This window comes from Urocampus carinirostris, chromosome 18 (genome assembly GCF_059441175.1).
Source record: "Urocampus carinirostris isolate Australia breed hairy pipefish chromosome 18, RoL_Ucar_1.0, whole genome shotgun sequence".
Lineage (NCBI taxonomy): Eukaryota > Metazoa > Chordata > Actinopteri > Syngnathiformes > Syngnathidae > Urocampus > Urocampus carinirostris.
This window is the reverse complement of record NC_142366.1, coordinates 7,274,621-7,302,033: the sequence shown is the minus strand read 5'-3', so window position 1 is coordinate 7,302,033 and position 27,413 is coordinate 7,274,621. Positions and strand designations below refer to the sequence as shown.

The 27,413-nt window shown below is 39.7% G+C and overlaps 1 protein-coding gene across 1 annotated transcript in view; it reads left to right on the top strand.

The window, feature by feature from the left end:
* Positions 1–24,408, top strand: part of LOC148348252 (cadherin-18) — a 107,822-nt gene extending 83,414 nt beyond the window's left edge. Inside the window, exons 8-12 of the mRNA XM_088322259.1 lie at positions 1,578–1,714; positions 2,925–3,049; positions 4,656–4,773; positions 20,428–20,679; positions 23,680–24,408. Of these exons, the coding sequence (XP_088178385.1) occupies positions 1,578–1,714; positions 2,925–3,049; positions 4,656–4,773; positions 20,428–20,679; positions 23,680–24,170 (1,123 nt within the window). The 3' untranslated portion in view covers positions 24,171–24,408. The remainder of the gene's footprint in view (positions 1–1,577; positions 1,715–2,924; positions 3,050–4,655; positions 4,774–20,427; positions 20,680–23,679) is intronic.
* The last annotated feature ends 3,005 nt before the right edge of the window (positions 24,409–27,413 follow it).

Below are 27,413 nucleotides of genomic sequence, written 5' to 3'. Positions count from 1 at the left end.
GATTGAAGGAAGCACAGGAGATAGTAAAGCTTAGCTCATTGGTATTCGAGCTAAAGTCGGCTTTCCGAGGCGACGCTAATGGAAAAGATCGCTAGCGCCCCCAGGGCGTGCGACTCATCCGAGAGACGGCGGCAGCCACATAGGTATCGGTTTTCGTGACATCCGTTTTCCTGTTTTACGCCTGCGGCATTCTTAAACGACGGCGGGGCGCTAATGAGATGTCGTTCTAACGCTTGCGCAGAGAGAGATTCTGAATGTTAACTGATGGTATTTTGTGCGCTCAAAGGAGGAGGAGCCTGTTTATTTCTCGCCGCTAATGATAGTGTTGATTCCTTCTCTGACTGCCAAATGATGGGCATATTCAGGTATTTCAAAGACAAAAAGGAAGCGGCGCTTGTGTCATTTAAGCTCGGTCTGAGTAAGACTCCTTTTTCTGTTTGCTAACTGGGCCTGGGAAAAAAGGAGGCAAAGCCTGTGTACTTTCCACTGCTGATAGTGTTGCGCGATATTCTCTTTCTGATGGATATTTTCTGACTGATGGGCGTGTCCAGATATTTCGTAGACTAAAAGAAGGCGGAAACTGAGAGAGATTATTTTTCTGATCGCTAATCGGTTCGCTGGTTCACGTATTACATACACAAACAGGAAGCGGTGCATATGTTATTTCCGCCATCGCTGGCGCTGACTGAGTTACAGCTTCCAATTGCTGTCTACTTCTGGCCTCTGATGCTATCGCCAATACCCTTTCCGATCGCTAACAGATGGGCGTGTCCAGATATTTTGGTGACAAGTAGGAGGAGCCTGTGTACTTTAACCTGGTAGCAATGAGTACAATTCATTCTCCAATTGCTGATTAATGGGTGGACCCTATTTACTTATCACCGTCACTGCTGCTAGTGCAGATTGCCTCTCCAATTGCCAACTGATGGCCGTGTTCTACTATTTTGTGGAGAAAAAGGAGGCGCAGCTTGTGTACTTTAAGCTAACGCTGAGTACAATTCTGAACGCTGACTAATGGCCGAAGCCGCCACTGCCGCTATTGCCGATTCCCTTTCCGATCGCTAATTGATAGGCGGAGGCTGTGTACTTTGTAGTAGCGCTGACCAAGAGTCCTTTTCAGATCATTAACTGAAGTGAGTGTCCATGTATTTCATAGAGAACAAGGAGGCAGAGCCTGTGTACCTTACGCTGCTGCTAGCGCCAAGCAAGATTATTTTTCCGGTCGCTAACTAGTGGCCGTGTTCAAGAATTACGTACACAAAAGGAGGCCTTTAGCATTGTACATAAAGCTAGTGCTAAGCAAGATTTGTTTTCCGATCTTTACCTAATAGGCAGAGCCTGCGTTTCTTCTCGCCATCACTGCTGACCGTGATTTATTTCGTGCTAATTCCCTTTCAGATCGCTAATGGATATGTACAAGTATTTTTTTTTTTTTAAAAGCCTCTGTACTTTGGGGCAAGTTCTAAACAAGATTCATTTTCCGATCTATGACTAATGAGCAGAACCTGTTTAATTCTCATCGCCACTGCTGCGAGCGCCTATTCCTTTTCTGCTTGCTAAATGATGGGCGTGTCCAGGTATTTTGTGGAGAAGAAGGAGGAGGAGCCAGTGTACTTTCGCATCGACGAACTGAGCGGCACTATCCGTACCACGCAGCCTCTGGACCGCGAGGCTAACGCGTGGCACAACATCACCGTCATGGCCTCTGAGATCGGTAAGTGCAAGCCCCGCCCCCTTCAAGCCGATACACTTGGGTATTTGAGTAAATATGGACAGTGCCAAGTGTCAACTTTACAAAGAAGAATCATTTGCATATTGATTATAGTCTTGAGAAACCCGATCCTCCTCATAATTGGGCGGCGAAATCAAATTAGCACCGATTGTTGAATGTTCTTTCATACAGTAACAATTGATTAAAGCTGAGGCGGACCCTGCTAGCTTTAGCCGTCAGGTAGCCGGGCTCGTTTCTAATCACAATTAGTCAAATCCCCTGACGAGTCGCTGAGGTAGCGCATGCTAATGCTTCATTATCGGGCGCTGTTGCTCATTGGCATTCGGCCCGTCGCGAGAAAAAATATAAAAAATGTTTGCAGTCGTGCATAAAAGACCTCCAGGCAAAAAAAATGAGTCGACTGTAAGGCTAGGCAATTAATTCCATTAATTCGATATCATGAATGAACCTGATCAATTTGAATTCAATATATTCAATCAATTTGATTAATTTTCAATAATTGGATCAAGTTGAATGACTAATATAGTGAATTAATTAAATTAATTTATCTTGATTTAATATGGTTGTATAATTGGATGGATTCAATAAGGATAATTTATTCAACTAGAATTAATTCAAATATATTCAATTATTTAACTAATTCACAATATTTTGATCAATTTGAATTAATTATTTTTGAATTAATTTGGTATGGTGGATAAATTGTATTAATTTGATTTTAGAATGCATTTGATTATTTATAATTATTTCACATTAATTTGATCAATTTAAATGAATCAAATTGATTGAATTGTTCCAATTAATATCAATCCAATTAATATGGTCAATGAATTGAATTAATTTGATATAGTGAATTAGCCTGATAAACGAAAATTAATTTAATGCGTTATTTTTTTTTCTCTAGGGTAAATACATTTTGATTTGATAAATTTAATTGTAAACTATACATTTTTATTTTTTTCGGAGTAAATATTGTGTAAAATCTAAAATATATACATATGTATTCTTATGGAGAATGTGTTTTGGTAATCACTATCCCTATTATTCAGGAGAAATGGTACAGTATCTTATATCAGTATCGGTTGGAAAGAAACAGTCACCATGGATGCTTTGCATATTAGGATAGAACGGTTTACATTCACAAGATGTGTGTTCTTTAATACAAGAGTTGATCTTGTTTTTAACGTTCCAGACAATCCGGGGCTTTTCAGTTCCATCCCGGTCACCGTCCAAGTTCTGGACGTTAACGATAACGCACCTGAAGTGGCCGACGCCCACCAGGAGGTCATCGTCTGCGAAAGCACCAGAGCTGGACAGGTCAGTTTGTATTTTTTTCAGTTAATCCAACTATATTATATTCTTGGATTTATGGTTTGTTTCAGTTTCACATTGTTTTAATTTTGATTTGTTTTTTTCCCCTTTTCTGACTTTGTTTTTCAGTTTTTAAAAATATTTAATTTTCCGTTTTTTCAGTTTATTTTTTTCTCCCAATATGTTTTAGTTGTTTGCTGAATTTGTTTATTTTGTCTTTATATTTCATGTTGCTGAGTGTAGTTTTTCAGACATTTTGTGTGATCACTTTGGGGGTTTTTTTCTGGTTTTGGAATATATTTTCTGTTTCATGAAACAATTCATCTTCTCCTATTTCTGAAGAGTTTTTTTTTCTGTTGTTCCGATTTCTTATTCATCAAAATGTTGTATTTGTTTAGGATACGTCTTAAATAGTTTTCCATATTATTGGTTTGTGTTTTTCAATACATTTTTCAGTAATTTGAAACATTTTCTTTTCTTTCTTTTTTTAATATTTGTGTGTGTGTTTCGGAAATTGTTATGAATAATATAATAATATACTTTTATAATAATATATACTTTTTTAGTCTTTTTCGAATCATTTTCATTTTATTTTCGAGTTTTGTTCACAAACATCTGTTTTTCGAAATACCCATTTTATAGTTTTTGTAATAGTCTCTATTATTCTCTGAACATTGTTTTTTCTCTTTTCAGAATTGTATATCTTCGGTTATTTGGAATATGTATTAAATAATTTCTCCTAATTTTTGGTGAGGTTCTCAAATTATTTTCTGGTTATCACAAATAATTCTTAAATAATGAAATAATTAATTTAATAATTTGGGGTTTTCTAAATGATTATTCCTGAGTTTTTGGAATACGAAAAAAAACACATTTTCATGTTTTTGCCCGAAGACTGCTGGGAAGTGCTCCGGCACCCACACGACCCTAGTTAGAATAAGCGGCACAGATAATGGATGGATGGATGAAATATGTGTTAAACAATTTGTTGTGATTTTTTTTTCTTTTAAACGATGTTCACTTCATTTTGTGTATTGTTAACCAATGGAAAATATAAGGCAGCCTTGTCATCCCGGAAAAGGGATTACCACTTGTGTGGCCCATTCTCAAGATTTCCTATTTTCCCTCATGTTGAGGTTGTGGGACATTTTGTGATTAAGGGATATACAAAGAAAGGTTACTTGACTTAATTTTTTTTTTTTACTTTTTTCAGAATATTTTTTACATGTTCTCCAGGATATTTATTTAAGCGTCATAGTTTTTCCCCAACCAACAAGCAAAATATTTACACATTGTTTGTATTTTTCTGCTTGTCCAAACACAGCCACCAACAGTGCTTATGTTCCTTATTAGCCCCCCAAAACACGTAATTGAACAAAATCAAGCTAGGAATTTACGAAACTGAAGCTTGGAAAAACAAAACACACCTCACACTGCTGACGTTTTTTATTTTGTTCCCTGAGGCGGTTGTCACTAGCTAGCGCTGCGCTGTCGCCAATTAAAAAAAACAAAAAACGGAGTGGGCTTGGTCCTTCCAGCAAGCTTGGTCCTTCCAGCCAGATTGCAGCTAATGTATTGGTTAATGATCTCGTCCTCTGTGTCACGATTTTAGCTGATCCAAACCATTGGCGCCGTGGACAAGGACGACTTCGCTAATGGACAACGCTTCTCTTTCGCTTTGCCCGGACACGATCCCGTCAATCCCAATTTCACCCTCAAGGACAACGAAGGTCAGTCAGCGCACTGTCACTAAAAATGTGTGTTTTTTTAGGAGCTAGCTAGCAACGGCTAGTTTTTTTTAAGTCTAATATACTTTCTTTACATTGCTACAAGTGAAGATTAGTGAATAATAGTTGAGCTAGTGTACTTTATAATAGTAACAGAATTAAATTTAAAAATAAAACTACCTGTGTAATGAACTGAAGTAACACTTACTTTTTTTTGTATGTGCGTAGGGGGAACAATTGAGCTACTGTATTTTCTAACAAGAACAATTCACATTTGAAAATATATTATAAGTAAATTAATGTTTCTTTATACCTATGATATATTGTGGTAGAACTTTCTTTTTTGTAGGGGGGTGAACAATGGAGCTACCGTCTTTTTAAAAAATAACAATACCCTTTCAAAAAGAAAATAAATAAAAAAATTGATTTGTCAGTATTTTTATCATGACCTGAAGTAATCCTAAGATATTCAGCTATTATATCAAGTCTTAAATGCAATATCCGGGTTGTGTATAGGTTTTTATTTTTGATGTGAATACTTCATATTAGAAGTAAATGGGATATATTTTTCTATTTACTATATTTTCCTTTGGATATCTTGCCAACTGGAGTGCAACCCTAATTTCATTGTTACAGGACAATGATATTAAAGGTGGTTCTGATTCTTTTTCAAGGATGCTAGGGGTAGGGGAAACACAAATTAGCTACCATATTTACAACAAAATAAAAAAATAAATCCTTCGGCATCTCGAAAAATAAATCCTTCGGCATCTCGGAATACAAATGAGTGTTAAATACCCGGGTGGGACTCCAGGCACGCGTTTTGTCATCTGCATTATCGGTGCTCCCCCTTGGCGGCAATCTCCTGAGCGTTTCAGACAGATGTTGTTACCATGGTGACCGTCTCTAGCTCGCATCCAGTGGAGGACCGAAACATCCTCGCCACCCCTCGTATGACTGCGAGACCGAAATAGCGGCCGTGACTTTGCGCTCGTCCGCAAGCTAAATCCAATCTGAAAGACGGAAGCACGTCGTAAAAGTCTCTGCCGGCACGGCAGTTCTTGTTTGTCCTCAACCCGCAGTCAGGACAGCCAATAAAAACAGTTTGATAAGCGCTGAGGGACCATGGGACATACGTCATTGCTCAACAAGAGACACAACTTGTCACATTTTCAATACAAGTCCAAAGTTGAGGACACTAAAAAGTTCTTTAACCCTCCTGTTGTCTTTGGGTCATAATGACCCACCGGTATTTAAAACCCAGCCAAAATCTCCTTAATTACATTTTTTAAACTTTGAGTTTTAGGACTTTTCCTAGATTGGCCCCAACTGTAGGAAAAAAATAAACGTTGTTTTTGTTAACAATTCCATGTAAACTATATAACGAAATCCATCAAGATGGTGTTCGGGTCAAAATGACCCGCCACTGTGTTTAAAACCCCCTAGAAATCCCCCAAATTATCACAAGCCAGAAACGGAGACAGGACCCAATAGCGTTCGTTTTACTCATTTTTTATTGAGAACGAGAGCAGTGCTTGCTTCCACGATCCGATGATCGTCGTCACGGGTAGCTGATGGCAGTAACACGGAAGTGGCACTTCCGTGTCGAGCAATGGTAGTCATAGACAGTGAGAAAACGGGTCGATGGCCGGGACGGAGGAGCAAAGGCAATAAAGAGTCCAGAAAAGAGGTCGGCAACAGGTATCAGGCAGGAAACAGGGCAAAACAGGTCGATGGCCGGGACGGAGGAGCAAAAGCAGAAACGGATCCAGAACAACACGTATCCCAGCCATCTCCGGGCAGTGGGCAGGGGACACCCTGAACTGGTTACCAGCCAATCGCAGGGCACACGGGGACAGACAACTCACTCGCTCAGTCACACCTAGGGACAATTTGGACCGGCCAGGACAGTACTGTAGTGCTTCATTCCGCCGGTACCCATGTGTGGCGCTGTGATAGGTTACCCATCATCCTACCCGAAGAAGAAATCCACTTCCTCTTCCTAGCTCGTGTGTATACATTCTTTACTGTATCTCCAGCGCGCTAAGAACTTTGAAATTAGCTTTGTTTAATATCTCGTGCATCTATTCAATGTGGTTGGTGTAAAGAAGAGGCGAGCTTTTTCTTTTGAAATGAAAGTGGAATAGGAAAGCTTCATGCGGTTAAGAACAATGTCGGGTCGCCTAACTCTTGAACCCCATGTTCCAAAAGTAAGCCGCATCTCGGCAAAGTGCAACGCATTGGAACTGAACGAAATAGCGCCGCAAAGAAAATCTTTTTCTTTCAATTACAAGATTTAAATAATTAAATATTTGGCAAAAAAAGCAAAAAAAAGTTTGTAAAGCTTGTCAGCTATTGGTTGAGAACTAGAAATGACTTCTGACGTAATCCCTCTCGAGTGGAAAGAGGAAGTGGCTCATCTAATGTGAAACAAAGGATGAACATTACTTGGGATTTTGTGATTTAAGTGTTAAACTGATAGTTGGGTAAGTATGATCCTTATGACAGAGTTATGTGAATAATATAACTTTGGCGCCAAAGTGCGCATTTTGTCGCTGAACGTAAGTGCCAAAATGTGTCACTTAAGTAAAAATACTGTTACTTGAAAAATGACACTCAAGTAGAAGTAAAAAGCAGTCCTCTAAATTGGTGATTTTCACCCATGTGCCGCGACACAGTGGTGTGCCATGAGAGATCGTCAGGTGTGCCGTGAGAAATTAGCCAATGTCACTTTTTAAAAATTACAATTTTATAAAAGATTTATGAATCATTTTCTGCAAATATTATGTCGTTGTCAGGTGTCTGTGCTGTAAAAAGATTCAGAGATTCAGATTCAGATATACTTTATTGTTATTCTAGTAGACGTGTATACAGAACGAAATGTCGATACATCTGACCCGCACAGTTTCCTTGATGTACAGATATAAATAAAATGTTGTATTGAGTTGGAGTATTGAAGTACTAATAATATACTAAATAATTATGGCTATTTATAGTATTTTACAGTAGTGCAGAGAGTGCAAGAGGAGCAGCTAACCAGATGTGCCAAATGGGCAGTCAGGTAAACAAGTCAGGTAAACAGTAACAATAACACTGTAGTACGATAGTGCAGAGGAGAACAGATGTGCGAGTAGTGGCTAGCTATAAAGAACTGCCAGTAGTGCAAAAAAGTCAAACAAAACCAACAGATGTACAGATTAGCAGCAGTTTAGACTTACTATGTGTTTGATTGACCATTTAACAGTCTAATGGCCAGGGGGACAAGACTATTGTGGAACCTGGTGGTCCTGCACCGCACACTGCAGTACCTCTTCCCAGAGGCTAGAAGAGTGAACAGTCCATGATGGGGGTGAGAGGGGTCCCTGAAAATGTTCTTGGCTTGGGATAGGCAGCGCTTCTGGCCAATGTCCTGAATGGAGGGGAGAGAAGTCCCGATGATTTTCTCTGCTGTCCTCGTCACCCTCCTCACACTACCCAAGTCGGAAGCGCTGCAATCTCCACACCACACAGAGATACAGCTGGTCAGGATACTGTCTATGGTGCCCCTGTAGAATGTGATGAGGGAGGGTGGGGGCAGGTGGGCTCTCCTCATCCTCCGCAGGAGGTACAGGCGCTGCTGTGCCCTCTTCACCAGTGATGCAGTGTTCACGGACCAGGTGAGTTTGTTTGTGATGTGCACCCCTAGGAACTTGATGCTGCTGACAACCTCCACAGCCTTGTTGTTGATGAGAAGTGGGGCATGGTTGGGCTGGTTTTTCCTGAAGTCGATAATGATCTCTTTAGTTTTGTCAACATTCAGGACCAGGCTGTTGTCCCTGCACCAGCCCACCAACTGCTCCACCTCCTCTCTGTAGGCCAGGTCGTTGTCGTCCCTGATGAGGCCCACCACTGTTGTGTCGTCCGCAAACTTCACGATGTGGTTTGTGGCTGACCTAGGGACGCAGACGTGTGTCATCAGGGTGAACAGCAAGGGGCTCAGGACACAGCCTTGGGGGGAGCCCGTGCTAAGGGTGATGACATCGGAGATGTTCTGACCAATCCGCACTGACTGGGGTCTGTCAGTGAGGAAGTCCAGCAGCCAGTTCCGCAGGGGGGTGTTGAAACCCAGGAGTCTCATTTTGTCTACTAGGTGTTGTGGGATGATTGTGTTGAATGCTGAACTGAAGTCCAGGAACAGCATCCGCAAATGGGTGTTCTTCTCCTCTAGGTGTGTCAGGCTCAGGTGAAGCGCAGAGGAGATGGCATCCCCGGTGGAGCGGTTTGTCCGGTAGGCAAACTGAAAGGGGTCGAGTGAGGAGGGGAGACTGGAGGTGATGTGCTCTTTAACCAGTCTCTCAAAGAACTTCATTATGATAGGGGTCAGTGCAACGGGCCGGTAATCGTTCAATGATAAGATCTGGGGGTTCTTTGGCACTGGGATGATGGTGGCAATCTTGAAGCATGATGGTACCGTGGCTTGGTCTAGCGAGGTGTTGAAAATGTCTGTTAGAACACAAGCCAGCTGATCGGCGCACTCCCTAAGGACCCGCCCTGGAATGTTGTCCGGGCCTGGAGCCTTCCGTGTGTTGACCCTTCTCAGGATCTTCCTCACGTCAGTTGAGTCCAGGAGGAGTGCTCTTTCGTCCTGATGTGGAACCGCTTTTGCTGCAGGGGTGCCATTTTGTGCCTCGAACCTCCCAAAGAAGTTGTTGAGGTCATTCATAAAGTCCATGCTAGTGTCCTGCACTGGGGCGGTGGTTGGCTTGTATCTGGTGATGGCCTGGGGGTATTACAAATTATATACCGTTCAGTGTCATTTTATAACATTTTTCGTTAGTGATGTGCCGCAAATTTTTTTCAATGTAAAAAACATGCCCTGGCTCAAAAAAGATTGGATCTAAATAATTACTTGAATCAAAGTAAGAGCATGCTGTGCAGATCTTCGACAAAGGGGAAGGAAAAAAAAAAACGCAAGAGAGAAGCCCGGTCCGACTTAATGACTGACATTTCAATCCCAAACCCAGCCTGAAATCTGTGTCACACACACTTGTGTGTCACAGGCAACCCTGCTGTTTGATTAGAATTGATAAACAGAGAAGCTGCAAGGAAGAATTATGAAGATCGCATACCTGACAACTTGTACATTTACCCCACATTTCATACATTTTCTCAATGATTTCAAATTGGATGCCTCGTGTAACAATTTTTATACGTAAAGAAAAACACCATTTTGGCTCTAATCCAGATCGACTCGGTCACTGGTAGCAGACGACGCCATCGTAGACTGCTAATATTATCACAGTATTCTACATATTCTGTCGTGCTGTGGGTGAATAGGTGCCACGTTGTGTTTGTCAAGTTTGTTATCGCTTAATAAGGAGAATTGCAACCTTTAATAGGGAAATAAATTGTCAGCGGTTGACATATATGAGATTGAGAGACTTCCGATAACACGTAAGCACGTACTGCACATTTGAAATTTGTCACGATTATGGATTTGGATCACCTGTGCTCGCTCATTTGGCGCCAGCCGCTGCGGGCTATCTGGTTGGTTCCTTGTCCCTTTTTAAGCCCAGTCGTTTGACTCGCCTCGTGTCAGACCGTCAGCGAACCTCTGTTGTTACAAGGCAAGCATTTTGACCCTGACTCCTGCCTGTCCCGTTTTTGCCCCCGCTTTTCCACCGGTCCGTTCCTGATCTTCCCGTTTGTCTCCGGCTACGACCTGTTTTCGATCCCGACCACATCTGCTCTCCCGTCCCGGCTTATGACCCGTTTTTTGAGCCCGACCACGTTTTTGCTCTCCTGTCCCGGCTACCGACCTGCTTTCCATCTCCCGCTACGGAAGATCCACTTCCGTATTCGGATCAAGATCCGATTGCGAGAGCGACTTGCCACGTCCAGCAAGCACCTGATCGCGTGCGCTCCCCTTCCTGTTTCTATTCAATAAACTTGTGGTTAACGCTACGCATTTGGGTCCTGATTCCGTTCTGGGCTTGACAAAAGTAAAGTTGATGTAACTTAAAATTAACGTACACACAACATTTTTACACAATTTTTTTTCTCAATTTTTACCTGTAGTAGTTTTGCAAACTGGAATGAAGTGATGCTGGTGGTAAGCAGTCTCTAGTGGTAGCCTCTGGGACAGTTTGTGACCTGGATTTTCTGTGTATGAATAGCAGTATTTTTCTTCCAAATAAAATATTTTTAAATACTCATGTTTAAAGGCGCTTGTATAAATATGGAACAAGACACTCATATCAGGTGTAAATCAAGAAGCTATTTATTTTTTTACATCTTGGAAATACACTGCTGAGTATTACAAAAGTAAAAAAAAATGGCATAGAAGAAAAAACTAGTATCAGATGCCAAAAAAATAACTTGTATTTGGCATATATGACAACATACGTTTTCAGAGAAGAAGACGCTAGCATATAGGAGATACTTTATAAACGATTTTCCTTCTAATATTCAGCACGAAATAAGTAGCTTATGTTCAACATAGCAAATTACGTATGTTTTCAAGAAAGATTATGGTAGCATTTATCCAAAAGCTACTGGAAAAAAAAACTTTAAGCGTATCTTCTACTAGTATTCAGCTCAAATGAAGTAGCTCGTATTTAGCATAATAGATGACAAAGTTTGGCACCAATCAGACATGTTGAAACCGTTTTTTACCCTCCACACCCGCCATTTTGAATGACACGAAGGCTAATTAAACATCCCACGCGCTATCTAGCGACCTCGACAGCCGCTGCTGCGCCAGACGGGCTCTCAGTATGGGCGGCGGAAATCGATTGATCTCAAAGGCGAGAGGGGTCTGTTTCAAAGATTATCTCCCCGTTTTGTCACATTGTGACGGGAAATGTCATTTGAAAATGATGGATAAGGAGAACAAAGCATCATGGTGGGTGCTAGAGTCACAAAGTTAAAAAAAAAAACAGCTATTTTTCAGAACCCAAATCAAGTTTTTTTTGTTCTTTTACTTGAGTTACTGTATTTAATTGTTATTATTTTACCTTGAAAATAACTCAAAAGTCTGGGTGCGGGTTATACTCAAGGTTTTACGATATATTAATGTATTTGTGCAATGGTTCATCATTCGAAAAGCAAAACAATGGATGCAATGGGAAACAAAACCGGGTGGCGGTGTTGAGAGCGCCGAATCCCAACTATTGGACCACCAGTTATATAGATGACATACAAAAAGGTCTTTGATTTAATTTAATCACACTATTTTTATTGAAGGTACCAGAAAATGATGTTAGAGATGAAAAAAACATATAGTCGTTCACAAAGATATAAATAAGCGCAAAGAAGTATGACGAGGGGAAAAAAATATTTGTTTTATCTTATGATGAAAATGACTTTGAAGGACATTAAATAATGAAATAAATATTTTTATGTTTGTATCGTCAATAAATGATTTTAATTATGGCTGCACTTATTTTCTTCTGCAATGCTTCATTCAAGCTAAATAAAAGTGAAATAAAATTGAATGTGTATACATCTATATATGTCTGTATATGTATGTGTGTATATATATATATATATATATATATATATATATATATATATATATATATATATATATATTTATATTTTTACAGACATATGGATATATAGATCATAGATACCAGTTATTAATAAAAATTAGGGGTGTGCATTATACATGTATGAATGAGGTAGTCACAAGGAACTCGGCTATAATGGCCATCTTTTGACTAAAGCTCGGCTCGCTTTAGTTGACATTTGATCACGACTGAGTGACGCTATCGCTAATGTCGCTATCGCTAATGGCACCATCGCTAATAGCGCCGTTTAAAAGTCAGCGTTGTTTGAGTGATTGTGTCAAGTGGAAACTGTTGCCTGGTTTGAATAAATGTAGTCTTCATACAGAGATGAAAAGAATGTAATAACCATGTAATCACACTATACGCACTATAAGGCTCACTAACAAAAAATGGTCTTTTGTGATATATTTTTAGCAAGCAACATGACCTGGATAGAACACTTGATCGAGTTCCTTGGAGTATTCTTTATTCGGGAGCTCCAGTACTGAATATGTCTCATAGAGGGTTTTGGAAACCCCACAAAAGCAGAGATTTATCGATTTTGTTGGTATTTGCCGAGGACACTTTAACACAAAACATAACTAAAGACACTTGTAGAGAACTAAAGTACCACTGGGTCAATTTTCTCAAAAATCCGTTCAGCCGTTTTGAAGCTTACAAGTCATAAACAAAAACAAACACATACATACACCCACACACACAAATCAGGATGTATAAAGTATTGTTGATTTTATTTCAATAGATTGATTTAGATTAGATACACAAGGCACACTGGGTTGAGAGGTGCATTGGGGTAAAACTTGAAGAGCTAGGTTTTCATTGAAAAAAATCAAACAAACTTTGAATCAAAATGATTTATTTCATAGAGCATAAATTAACAATATGTTGATGTGCATTATCTGATTTCACCACAAAAATGTATTTTAGCAACACTTATGCTAACCACATGAGGGCACTGGAAGACCACTCTATATGATTCTCAGCGGCAGAACAGCTACCGTATGCATTTTTATTCACTAAGAATTGAAACAAAATTGCATGCTTCTGCACAAAATGCTATCAAAAACTTAAATCTTCAAGTAATCACGATCCTTTTAATAATGAAGGACAAATATTATCCAAAGCAAATACAAAAGATAATTTGTATGAGCGTTCCAAAGTTCTACACTTCTTTTTTATTTCCTTTTAGCAAGGAACAATACACATTTAACGAGAAGAGGGCATTTGAATATCACTGTGTTTCTCGAAGGTGGAACAGTTACTTTATGCAGATTTTGTTTCTTTCTTCTTTCTCTTTTTTTTTTTTCAACTTTTAGTACGAAATTCTTTCTTCTTTTTTTCAATAATTTTTGAAATTGTAATTGTATTCTATTTTTTAAGAAAAAAAACGGTTCCTGATGATTTCTTTGATTAATATTTGAGTTTAGTCGACTGTCATGATTAGTGATGTGACTCAGCTGTGACCGCTCATTTGGCGCAACCCGCAGCGAGTTCTGATTGGCTCCCTGTCAGTATTTGCACCCAGTCCTGTCTGTCACCTGTTGTCAGTCCATCTGCGAACCTCTGTTTCTCAAGGAAAGCCTTTTTTCGACCCCTGACACCCACCTGTCCCGTTTTTGCTCCCGTTTGTCTCCGGCTACGACCCGTTTTGATCCCGACTACGTCTGCTCTCCCGTCCTGGCTTACGACCCGTTTCTGTCACCGACCACGCTTTTGCTCTCCTGTCCCGGCAATCGACCTGTTTTTTTCTGCCCATGACACCGCCATCTCCTACTACGGAAGATCCACTTCCGTATTCGAATCACGATCCGATTGCTAGAGCGACTTGGATCGTGGGCGCAACCCTTCCTCTTTCCTCCAATAACTTGTGAGAACCGTAACACTAGTGGGTCCTGTTTCCATTTTGGTCCTGACATCAACATAAAAAAATACAGTGGTTTTGGGTGTCATGAAAGGCACTTTTAAATAAAATGTATTATCATGATACCCTGAAAAATGTGCAAATTATCTTATATGATATGCTATCATATATGTTTTGATCAAAAATAAATAAGAATAAAATCGAATCTTTTGTCTTTCTTTTGTATAAAAAAAAAAGCCCAAATGGTTTCGATATTGGTAACAGTTAACATAAAATATTCATGAAATAGATAAATCCAAACAATAAATATTCACAAACAAGAAAAAGAGTCAGAAAAATGGGCATATTTACTTCCACTGTGTATTTTATCCCATCCGAGACGAATGCTTCCCTCAATGCAAGGCGTTTCTATTGCACCTGACAATTGCTTAACCTCTTCAACAATCATCATTTTTATCAGGCCGGTGGATAAACGGAGATGAAATCCGATTGGCCCCAGTCGGAGAATCTCGCTCTGCAAGCGTGAAAAAGGAAATCAAGTGTCAAGCGCAAAGGAGGTCAGCGGAGATTTAGCGCCGTCAATGACTGCCAGGCGGATTTTCTACCCGAACAACAACAGAGGCTTCTCCTTTTCATTTTTTATTTTTTATTATAGAGCCGCCACCGAGCTGTACTCGTAAAAAGACTTGAAGGAAGCCGTGCGAGGAGCTTACTTTAATTAACCGATGCCGGCCGGCGGTGTGCCTCGGCAGAGGAATCGTAATCCACCGACTCTTTAAGGGGTCTGTGGACTCTGCTACTCGCAGACAAACCTCAAAAGAATTTGTTTGACCAACCAAACGTTACTTTTAAGGCTCTGCTTGGATCTCAATAACTGAGGAAATCATAGAGATGTAATAGCCATGCAAGCTAACCGTTAGCTTGTCAAATGATTTCTTTGGGAAAATTCAATGAGTGCTGCCTCACCGTCTCCCGAAATTTTTGACTCAAACTTTTGTAATACCTGTAGACAGACCTCAAAAGAACCCGTCTGACTACAAACCGTCGCTTCTAAGAAGCTTCTCGGATCTCAATAATTGAGGAAATCATAGATAGACCTGTAATAGCATGCAAGCTAACCATTAGTTAGTCAAATTACATTCTGTAGGAAAATTTGAATTATGCTGACTAACCTTCTCCAATAAACTTTTAACTCAAACTTTCAGACTACTCGTAGAAGGACCTCAAAAAACCTATGACTTCAAACCGTTGCTTTTAAGATACTGCTTGGATTGCAATAACTAAGGTATATCATGTCGAAATATTTCTGTGGGAAAGGTCGATTAAACTGTGAATGACTTATTTGGATGACGCGTAGACAAATTTTAAAATAACTTGTTTTACTTTCAGAGACTGTACCTAACACACTTGGATCGCAACAGCTAAGGAAAAGCTAGCCGTATAAAAGCCATACAAACTTACTGATAGCCCGTTAAATTATTCCTGTGTGAAAATTCGATTAGTGCTGACTCACTGTCTCTCAAAAATACATTTTATCAAACTTTTAGACATTAATAGATAGACCTCAAAATAACTTGTTTGACTCTTAACCATTGTTTCTAAAACTGCCTGAAACTCAATAACTGAGGAAAGGATAGCTGTGTAGTACCCAAGCAAGCTAACCGTCAGCATGTCAAGATTTCACTGTGGTAAGAGTCGATTAAACTGTGACTCAAATGACTTATTTGGACTACTCATAGACAGATCTTGGGATAACTTGTTTGCCTTTTAGCGATTGTAATCCATATGCACTATTACATCAAGTCGGTTAGACGATAGACAGGTTATAGTTACTCAAACAAATAGTTAGCATGTCGATTTATTTTTGTGGGAGAATTTGATTCGAGCTGAATCCCACCAAAAAAACCTATGCAAATATAAACGACTCAAAGTCACAAAATAACTGGTTTGACTTTTCTAAGACATAAACAGTATGTCAACAACTTTTTGTGACATGGCCACAAAAGCTAGCAGTTAGCAATCAAATTATTTTTTTGTGCCTTTGCAAATTGAAACGACTCATGGACAGACCTCAGAAGAGAAGAACTTGTCTGACCTTCAGCAATTGTTCCTGAGATGTTGCTTGGATCTCAATAACTAAGCAAAAGCCTGCCGTGTAAAAGCAATGCAAGCTAACCATAGAAAAATAGATTAAAACGGACTAATCCTTCTACCACCCAAAAAAACTTTAACTCGAGTAAGGTAAAATATAGAATATGGCCAGGTTATAGGCACGAAGGCTAATTTTTACCACGTCAATAGTTCCCGTCAGAAAATTTCATTTGAGTTAACTCACACCCCCCTAACCCTAAAAATGTTCTTGCCTCAAATGGTTAAATTGGGCGACTCATCAATGGAGCTTAAGATAAATTGTTTGACTTTCAACTATGTTTCCAAGACGTATGTTGCAGCACAAGACACTGGCTGGGTTACAGCCACACAAGCTAACAGTTTGTCAATGTATTCCTGTGGGAAAAGTCAATTAAGGCTGACCATAGAATCCCCGAAAAAACCTTTGCCTATGTATCCTGGTAAAGGAAGTAGCTGCAACATGATTAGTCTCTGCCACGCCATTGAGATATTTTTATCCCGCAGACTCAAGCGCCCCACTCCCTCCAAAACCCCCACAGCGGAGGCCTTCGTGTTCCCGCAGTGCTTTAATGTCCGCTTCAGCACATCCGGGGGAAAAAAAAAAAGCTCCATCCACCTCAGAGCTCTCTCACAGGCAAACATGTACTACGACTTCAAGTTTGGTTTTTACTTGGCCGAATAGATGGAGGAATTGTTGGATGTAGGGTTGGATAAATATTCTATGAGACAGTTGTGGCAAGCGCCCTCTTCTATGCGACAGCGTGTTGGGGAGGCAGCGTCAAGAAGAAGGATGCCTCTCGTCTCAATAAACTGGCTAGGAAAGCGAGCTCTGTTGTGGGCAAAGAGCTGGACAGCCTAACAACAGTAGCTGGGAGACGGGCACGGGAAAAGCTGCGGTCAATCATGGACAATCCATCGCATCCACTACACAGCATTATCTCCAGACAGAAGAGCAGTTTCAGCGACAGACTGCTGTCACTGTCTTGTACTACGGACAGACTGAAGAGATCTTTTCTTCCTCATGCCATGAGGCTCTTTAACTCTACCCGGCAGAGTAAAAGCCCACATTAAACCACACCACCTACATTGCATATTACCGAATTGTATTGCAATATGTATTCTGTGTAGCACTATTTAGATATTCTATATAACACGCTACAGTGGGCATTTGCACGTCACACTGGGTATTTGTATATTGTATTCTTTTTGCTTTATTATTGTATTGTTCTCAGCTCAGGGATGCTGCTGGAAATATGAATTTCCCTCCGGGGATGAATAAAGTATCTATCTATCTATCTCTCTATCTCTATCTCTATCTGGATGGATGGATGGATGGATGGATGGATGGATGGATGGACGGGTGGATGAATGGATGAATAGATATATGGATTGAAAAACAGATTAATTGATGGATGTTTTAATAGATGCATAGATGAGTTGAAAGAATGATAGACGGATGGATGGATGGATGGGTGTATGGATGGATTTACATAGGGATGGATGGGTGGACGGAAGGATAAATGGGTGGATGGATTAACAAATATTGATTGATGTTTTAATAGATGCATGGGTGAGGTGAAAGAATGATAGATAGATGGATGGATGGATTTACATAGGGATGGATGGATGGATTGATAATAGATTTAATAGATGCATAGATGAGTTGAAAGAATGATAGACGGATGGATGGATGGATGCATGGATGGATGGATGGAAGGCTACAAGGATGTAAGTGTTAGATAGATGGATGGATAGAAGGAGGGATGATTGGAGAGACAGAGGAATGGTGGGATTGACAGAGAGAGGAAGGGATGGAGGGAGGTTTGGACGGAGTGATGATTGGACATACAGAAAAATAAAATTAATTTATAGTAAAAGGGATGGGTGTAAGTTTGTAATGAAAGGTAGATGGATTGATGGAAAGATAGATGGAGGAAATGAAAGGTTGGTGCATAGATGTATGGAGGTATTGACTGAAAGTTGGGTGATGGATAGATGATAGATTGAAAGAACTGTAGATGGATGGATGTTTGTACATAGAGAGAGATTGAGGGAGGGATGGGAGGGGGCAAGGATGGTTGAAAGATGAAAGATTAAAGGAGGAATGGTAGGGAAAAACAGAAGAAGGGATGAAGGATTGGATGGATTGACAGAGAGATTGAGCGAGGGATGGAGAGAGGTTTGGATGAAGGGATGATTTAACATAGAGATAAAGGGATGAAAAATGAATGCATTGAATGAAAGATGGATGGATGGAAGGATATATGTATGGACGGATTGACCGAGAGATGGAGGAATGAAAGGGAATGGAAGGGGATGGGTGATGGATGGATTGATTCATTGACAATTGGGCAGAGGGATGGACAGATGGATTAAAATAGAGATTGATGGTTGTCACCAGTGGACGAAACCCAACTCAAACTGTATTCACTCTTTCTCCATCGGAGGGCGCCATCACAACCACCAAAATAACATTCTGCAATTGTGCCTTTTAATCACGGGAACACATTTCTACTTGATCATGCTAAAACTGGTAATGAATATGGATGCTACTTAAAGAAGTTATATTTGTCTCATACCTGCCTCTCATGCACCACAGAGTCTTTAATAACGCAATTGTTTGCTTTTTACCTGCCGCACAGGCCGTCATGGCGCTCTTTAGCAAACACAAACATCTTTTTTTTCTTTGCCTTGCGGTTTGGTGGATAAGACAGGCCCGGACGCTTTCCCCGGGCCGGTAATTGGACAGACGTGGACACGAGTCCGGCGCTGTAATGACGCCGCACTCGTAGCGCTTGAAAAAGCGCCACAGGGAGTCGAGCTCGGCGCTGAAAAGTGATAACAAGCTCTGGTTGGCTCTTAGGACGGCGCTCGGTTTGATTACTCGCGCTACCAAGCAGGACTCTTAGCACTGTGGAATGGCCGTCACGGAAAAAAAAAAAAATGAAAAGATTGTCCTACAACATGGACTGACCCTAGATGATTTTTTTGTTCTTGTTTTTTTCTGTTGGAGTTGAAGAATTGCTGAAATCTTTGGGGTTCTTTTTTTAGCACAGGCAAAAACTGACCGATAAACGTATTTTTAATTTTGTAGGTTTTGTTGTTGTTTACCTTTTTTGGCTTGATGCAATGTTTATATTGCAAATTGGTTCAAAACTGTTTTAATATTAAGAACCAAACAATGATACAATTTTATCTTATTTAGCTACGATTTAGGCTGCTGTAAGTTTAAGATTATTTAAACCAGATAAAGGAAACAAAAGGGGGAACAATATACAAATATGAAAATTTCACATCCATATTTTCTATTTTACTTATATTTTTCCTGGAGAAATAGAAAAATAAAAATTTTAAAACTTCTTTTACCAGCAGATACATTTGTTTAATCTTAATTCCAAGTATATTTTTTTTCAAGTGGGGGAGCAACCCCTATCCAAACAAGCAGCCTGGAGAGGGGTATGGGTGCCACCTGGCTGTACTCGCACAAGACACACGAAAGGAAGTGGTACCCTGAAGTGCTGTCACGGGGGCCGGTTGGGGAGGGCTTTGTGTGTCGGGTGTGACTGTCTGTGTACACAACTGATAGACTTGTGTATGCTGTCAGTCAAACAGCGGGGTGGGTGCATAAGTCTCTGTCCACCCCCAAAACCAAACTGCAGAGCACAGCTGCAGATAAACTATTATTTTAGTGGCACATTACATTGAAAATATATTCATGAATTAAATGAGCCTCTGATGAAAGTCATAAGAGCACAAAGAAATGCTGATCACCAATTGGTGCTCCGTGGATTGTTATCGGGTCGAGGAAGCGACTGGGGCAATGTCAGGAGAATAGGCAATAGGGAGGCTGCAGGTCAAGCCTGTTATGGCTAAGCTAACAGCTCTCTTAAGGATCGCCTGACGAGCTTGTATCTCACCAATGCTTAACCCATTACCCATGAAACAGAGGACCTGGAGCTATCATTCTCGGCAAACAACTACATTTGGGACTGTTGTATTTTAACTTAGACACATTTACTCTATACTTCTTGATGTAATAAACCAGAAAATAGCATTTTAATGGTATTAGTTGACGTTTTGGACTAATCTGTTTTGGTTTTTTTTTATGGTGGGCAGACAGCACGGCGAGTATCGTGGCGCGCCGTCGTCGCTTCAACCAGCTGACACAAGAGATATACCGGCTGGCCGTGGTCGTTCGGGACGGAGGCGAGCCCTCCCTCAGTGCCACCAGCACCCTCACTTTGCGGGTATGCCCATGCCGCCACCACGGCAAAGTGAGGGCCTGCAGGGGCCCCGCATTCCTCTCCTCCGCTGGACTCAGCACCGGGGCCCTCGTCGCCATTTTGCTCTGCGTCGTCATCTCGCTCGGTATGTTGCCTGCTGGCCATTCTGAAGAAAAAAATATATATATTCACGATTAAGCTCAATGTAAATATATATATATATATATATAATGTATATATTATTAAATATATATATTATATATATTTATTTTTAAAATTATGCACAGAACGTGTGATGTTCCTCTCCACAGTTATGCAAATATGTAAGAACATTTTCCACGTGACCAGGGGACCCGAGGAATTTAGTCTCAAAGTTGACCCATCTAGCTTGTTCTTTGTTGAGTTGTGATGTCATTGAAGGCACACAAGACTCTCAAAATGGCAAGTCCCATTAACACAAAATGTGAGGCCAGCTCCGAAACAGACAGTGATAATAGGGAACAGCGATTGCATACCACTCATTTCTGCATGTGCATGGAGGTAGGCCATTGTGTATTTTCGCTTGTGTCCAGGGTTTGTACAGGTTCTTGAAATCATTGAATACGCTTAGATTTTAATGTTTTGTTTTCATTGTTTAAAAAGTGCTTGAATTTTGGATAAAATTCTTGTAAATGTTTGAAATTGTTTGAAAAGTTAGCATGCTCCAACATAAGCACTGCTAACTAATGCGCTTCAATGACGTCTTTTCAACTTAATCTATCCAAAACTTGCGTTTATTTATAGAAATGACTTTTTTGCAAGATAAACAAGAACATAACTATACGATCGGGTAGAAATGGTAATGAATAGCCACAAGAAGCCATCCGCTATGCTGGCTAATGGCTAACCTAGGTCAGTTGTTTTTTTTTTAAATAAATTGCACCGGCAAACATTTATTTTTATTGAATTTCGATCTTTAATTTTTTAAACAAAAATCAATTTGCACCAGCAGATACATTTTAATGCAATTATTATTTGGTGTGTTTTGAGATTTGAAATTTAATAGACTACTCAAATTTTACTAGGTTTTTTAAAGTCTGATTTAGAAATTTGTTTTTCATTTACTATATTTTTCTTTAAAAAAATAAAACAAATTTCATAAGAAGGTAGAATGTGTAATAAAATGAATCAATTGATTTATGCATTGCAAATAAAACAAATTATTTTTGCTTGGTGAATATATTTGGGATATATTTTTACCCATATGTTAACTGTTTTTTTAAAATCATTTTCACATAACTGCTCATTTCGTATATTTTTTTTTACGTTGAGTATATAAAATGAAGAAGAAAACAGGAAAGTGGCAAAAATTGCTTCATAAGGAAAATGGCTAGTAAATGTGAGTTTTAGTATTTTGGTTAAAAATAAATGTTTGTTTGTAAAATATTGTGTTTATTTACACATTGCAAAAGGTTAGCGGTTTTGTTTCTTCAATCAATATCAATTATTATTGATGGAAAATATGTTAATACATATCAAGGACATCATCATTAACTGCTGCTTTGTAAGACTGGGAGGTTCGGGTTCGCGCCCCGGCCGAGTCATTCCTAAGACTTAAAAAGTGGTCGGCGGCGCCCTCTGTTGGCTGCGGCTGCATCGGCTCGCTACAACGGGTCAGGTGCAACGACATTTCGTTCTGTGTACATTGTTACACAGAATGACAATACAAGGAAATTATTATTATTATTATTATTAAATGAGAAAAATTGATTTTTATAAAACCGTTAAAATGTGAGCAATTTCCTACATTGAAAATGTTTTGGATTTTGGGATTTTTAGTACCAAGTGTGTCAGATCCCGACAGGCCTCCTTGTCTATGGGCATGGATTTTGATTTATATCTGCTATCAATTATGGATCAGCACATTCCTAATTTCTATTACCAGGTGGGCACTTTCTAGCCACTCTCCTCAGATGAGCAGGAATGGTCTGAAAGCGACAGGCCTTCTTGTATATGGGTGGATATTTTGATTGCTATCTGATATTAGATCAGGAAAGACCTGATTTTTAGTACCAGGTGGGCGCTCTCAATCCGCTCCCACTAGGTTGGGGGCAACGGTGTGTCCAATTCCTGACAGGATTACTTGTATATGGAAATATATTTTGAATAATATATTATATTCATATTGGATCAGAACAGCCTTACTTTCTAGTACCAGGTGGGGACTTTCCAGCCACTCCCCTCAGTGTCTCGTATCCTGACAACTGCATGTATGCAGGTAGAGTTTTTGAAATGTCTGAGGTGTTATTGGTTCGTGACAGCCCTAATTTGCAGTAGCAAGCGTTCACTCACGAGCCACTCACCCCAGGTCAGGGGAAAAGGTGTGTCAGATCCTATTTGATATTGATTTTTGATTGGGACTGCCCCAATTACTCATACTAGGAGGAGCACTTTCCAACCACTTTCCCAGTGTGTCAGATCCTGACTGGCCTGCCTGTCTAGATAAGTAGATAGATACTTTGTTCATCCCCGTAGGGAAATTCACATTTTCAGCAGTATCCTTTTGTTAAAAAATTAAATAAAATAAGAACACAAAACAAAATAAGAACACAAAAATACCCGATCCAACATGTAGAATAAAGAGCATTTTAAAAAATGTTCAAAAAATAGACACTGTAATAGAAATAAAGCAAAATATGCAAATGTGAGGTTAGGGTTTAATGTGGGCTTTTACTCCCCCGGCAGGAGGGAGAAATGATCTCCTCAGTCTGTCCGTGGAACAAGACAGCGACAACAGTCTGTCACTAAAGCTGCTTGGAGGGTGTAGATGGGTCTATGGGTGTAGATTTTGAATAATATCTCAAATCGACTCTGGACTAGGACAGCCCTATTTTCTAGGACTCGGTGTGCACTCTCCAGCCACTTTCCTTAGGTTTGGGGAAATTATGTACCACCGAGAGGACTGCTTGTATTCAGGCATAGATTTTGATTTTGATTTCTACTTTTGATGTTGGATCAGGATGGCCTTAATTTCTAGTACCAGGTATGCATTCTCCAGTGACTTGACTACTTGTTCATAGGCAGAGATTTTGAAATATTTCCCAGACTAGGACAACCCTAATTTCCAGTGCTTGGCTTGTACTTAACTTTACATTTATTTCCGCAGCTATCGTGGTTCTCTTCGTCACGCTGAAGCGCAGCAAAAAGGAACCGCTGATGATATCTGAGGAGGACGTCCGTGAGAACGTGGTGACGTATGACGACGAGGGCGGCGGAGAGGAGGACACTGAAGCCTTCGATATCATAGCCCTGAGAAATCCTGCCGCCGCCGAGGAACTCAAATTCCGACGGGACGTTCGACCGGACGCCCGGCGCTCGCTCGGTGCTCCCGCTAGCCCGTCCCTCCACCTGGACCAAGTGGACGTCCACCAGTTCATCAAGCAAAGACTCGTAGAAGCTAACCTGGACACGAGCGGGCCGCCTTACGACTCGCTGCAGACGTACGCTTACGAGGGGCGAGGTTCATCCGCCGGCTCAATCAGTTCTTTGGACTCGCCCCAAACGGTTTCGCCCTCAGACGACGGGGACGATTGGGGACCTAAGTTCCACAATTTGGCACAAATTTATCTTGAGGTGCAGCTGGACGTCAAGACTTAGAGTGCTCCTTTATGGGATCTTTACCGAAAAAATTGGAGGATTTACTGGCCAGTTTTTACTGACATTTCTTTTGGGGATTCAGGCGATTGAATGAGGAAGTACCGTATTTTCTGCACTGTAAGACACACCGGAATATAAGGCTCACCCCCACAAAAAATTTGCCTCTGATGATGTTTTTTTTTCATAGGGACTATAAGGCACATGGAATTAAAGCTTCAATAAGGGCTATGGTCCCCCCCCAAAATTAAAAAAATAACATGTTTGTACACCGTTGAAAGCAATCGGAAATTAACCCAGATCGCGACGGGGAGAAGGCTGGATCCCATCCACTATACCAGGGGTCAGCAATCTGTGGCTCCAGAGCCTCATGTGGTCCTTGTGGCTCCCTAGAGCATTTTCTAAGATGCTCGGAAACAGAAAAACAAGAGGGAGGAGAATATATATTTTTTTAATATAGTTCCAGGACAAACCTCAAATCTATGATTATCAATGTTTTTTGAGTCTGTAAAAACGTTTTTAAAGATATCAAATGAATGATTTTTATGCATAAATCCCTCTTTGATTTTGATTTTAAAAATGTTTTTTTTCTTGCAGTTTACAGACATTTAAGTTTTTGTTTTTTTAGTCTGTAATGCCTTTTTCAACATTTTTGGTTCTTGGCCCCTGCACTATAGATGAATTTATGTCATCATTACTATCGTTATTCTTAGTCACAGTACCAATTAATATTTATGTTGTTATTGTGATTAAAATATTGTCAGTCATCAAACCGGTCTGTGGTACAGAAAAGGTCGGGTACCACAAAATGTATGAGATTCTGAACTTAATAAAGAGGAAGGAATTATGGGAAGTATGTTGGTCGTTCAGAACTCAATGAAGAGAAAGTCATTTTGGGAAGTAATTTGTCAGAAATAAACGCATTGCTGCACATTTTGAAAACACTTGTCACTGACAATGCTTAGTTTGACTTGTGAAAAAGTGAAAAGTTATTCTCTATATTTTTTAAATCACTTTTTTCTCATTACTTCAACATATATGGTAATGTGACTAAAATATTGCTATAATGAAATAAAACCCTAATTCCTTTCCATGTAGTATCTGTCTGCCTTGGTCTAGTAAATAAGAGCCAGTGCTCTTCCTGTCGTGATCCAGGTTCAATTTCTGTTGCATTTGTGAACAACCCTCCATGTCCCTTCAGGCTTAGAGGCTAGATTTTAGTGCTCTTACCATTTCTATCTGGTTCAATTTACGTTGCTACTATTGTTATGCAATTGTGGTCAGTGATCCTAACAATTCATCAATATATGTCAATGCATTTTCGACTTTGTCCACATACATATATGGCTCATTGGATTACAAGGGACACATTCAAATTTCTCGCCAATTTGTGATATGTGTGTGCTTCTTATATTCCATAAAATACGGTACTAAGAACAGCACAGACGGGGGGGGAGTTCAAGGGATATTTTCAATGTGTATATTTTTTATGACTCAATAAAGTCCACGTGGGTGGATATGACTAAGGAAGTGCATATGAGTTTTTTCCTTTTGGCGCTCGTTGTTTCCTCTTTTTACGCGTCCCCCGGCAAGCGGCGCCGGCAGGACGTTCGTATTGTGCGCAGCTTCGGAGTTAATTAAGGAGCTCTTTTATGGTGGAAATGCAAGGTAACAACGCTCCGAGGAGGCCAAGCACGCCGCTTTTAAAGAACAAAGTGTATTATTTGACCACGAGATGTTGCTGTATTGAAGGGGTGGGCAACTATTTGGAGTCGGGGGTCGAATTGGGTTCAAAAATGCGGCCAAGGGGCCGATCCTGGAGACCTCTCAATTTTTTCCCCCTTTAAGAATAAAGATACATGCAGACAACTACATATTATATTTTTTTAGATTTGTTTTTAGATAATAGTTTCATCGTCATAGGTTTTGAAATGCTCACAATTAATGCAAAATATAAGGTCCCTGTTTTAAGCACTTACTTTTGCAATATTACTCTAGTTGAGTTTTGTAGTATTTCTGTAGAAGGAGTTTTGTAGTATTTTCGCGGTGTGACAAAAACACCAGTATTTTGTAGTATTTATCTAGGAGTATTTTTGAAATAGTTCCTTAGTTGAATTTTTGCAGTACTTCTGTAGTATGTTTTAGTTAATCTGGAGTAGTGTTTTGTACTATTTCTCGAGTAGTGTTTTTGTAGTATTTTTATAGTAGTATTTCTTTATTATACTTAATATTCTATGTTAGTATTTTGTAGTAGCTATGTTTGAGTGTAAAATGTTTGTAGTAATTTGTAGATGCATTCTTCACTCGTATTTTGTTGTATATTGTGTATTATAGTATTGCTATAGTAATGTTTCTGTAGTATTTATTTTGTTTTCAGAATGAAAGCAAAATAATCCATAAAGTTCTTGTTTTAAAGCACAAAAATTGATGTTTAGATTGTAATGATTTTGTAGCATTTATGTAGTAGTACTTTTGAAGTAGACACACCTAAAATATGAGTTGTACTTTATTTACGATTACATATATTGCCATTATACTTTGAACAGTGGGGCCCGCGGGCTCAAGTTTCCCACCCCTGCTGTATTGTGTCCTGCTAAAAGCAAAGAGGAAAATGTACCATTCTTTCTTTATAGCTGGGGTAGAAAACTACGGCCCGTGGGCCACATACAGACCATCAGGCTTTCTAATATTGCCTCCCAAATCAATATGCTAAATATATATATATATATATATATATATATATATATATATATATACTGTATAAATATAATGGTCATAAAAATACAACTAATTAAAATGTAGTGCCAGTCTTTTCCCCGGTGTCTCTTCCTGTTGACTGCACTCAACGCCAAAGAGGAAATATATGTTTCTGTACATGCTATTTTTGGTATCATTTGTTTAAAGACAAATTCTGTGCAAGAATATACATTGCATTATAAGTTTTTAATGCATATTTTAAAGCTTTTAAAAAAGGGACTTGTATTACTTTACTTTAATTTTGAATGTTTCAATCAACATGATCTAATTATGAACAAATATAAGAATAAATCTAACATCTTAATGTAGATATCTGCATCCTTATTTCGTAAATACATCTGAAAAAATAGATAGGCCTACATTATCCTTTTTTCATTATATATTCGCAAGGTATCGGACTTGAGACTGTTTGGACTGATACAGCAATTCCAAACACTCTTTTAATTATTGTTTTCTTAGCCCGTCCCCTTGGGATTTTTTTCCAACATA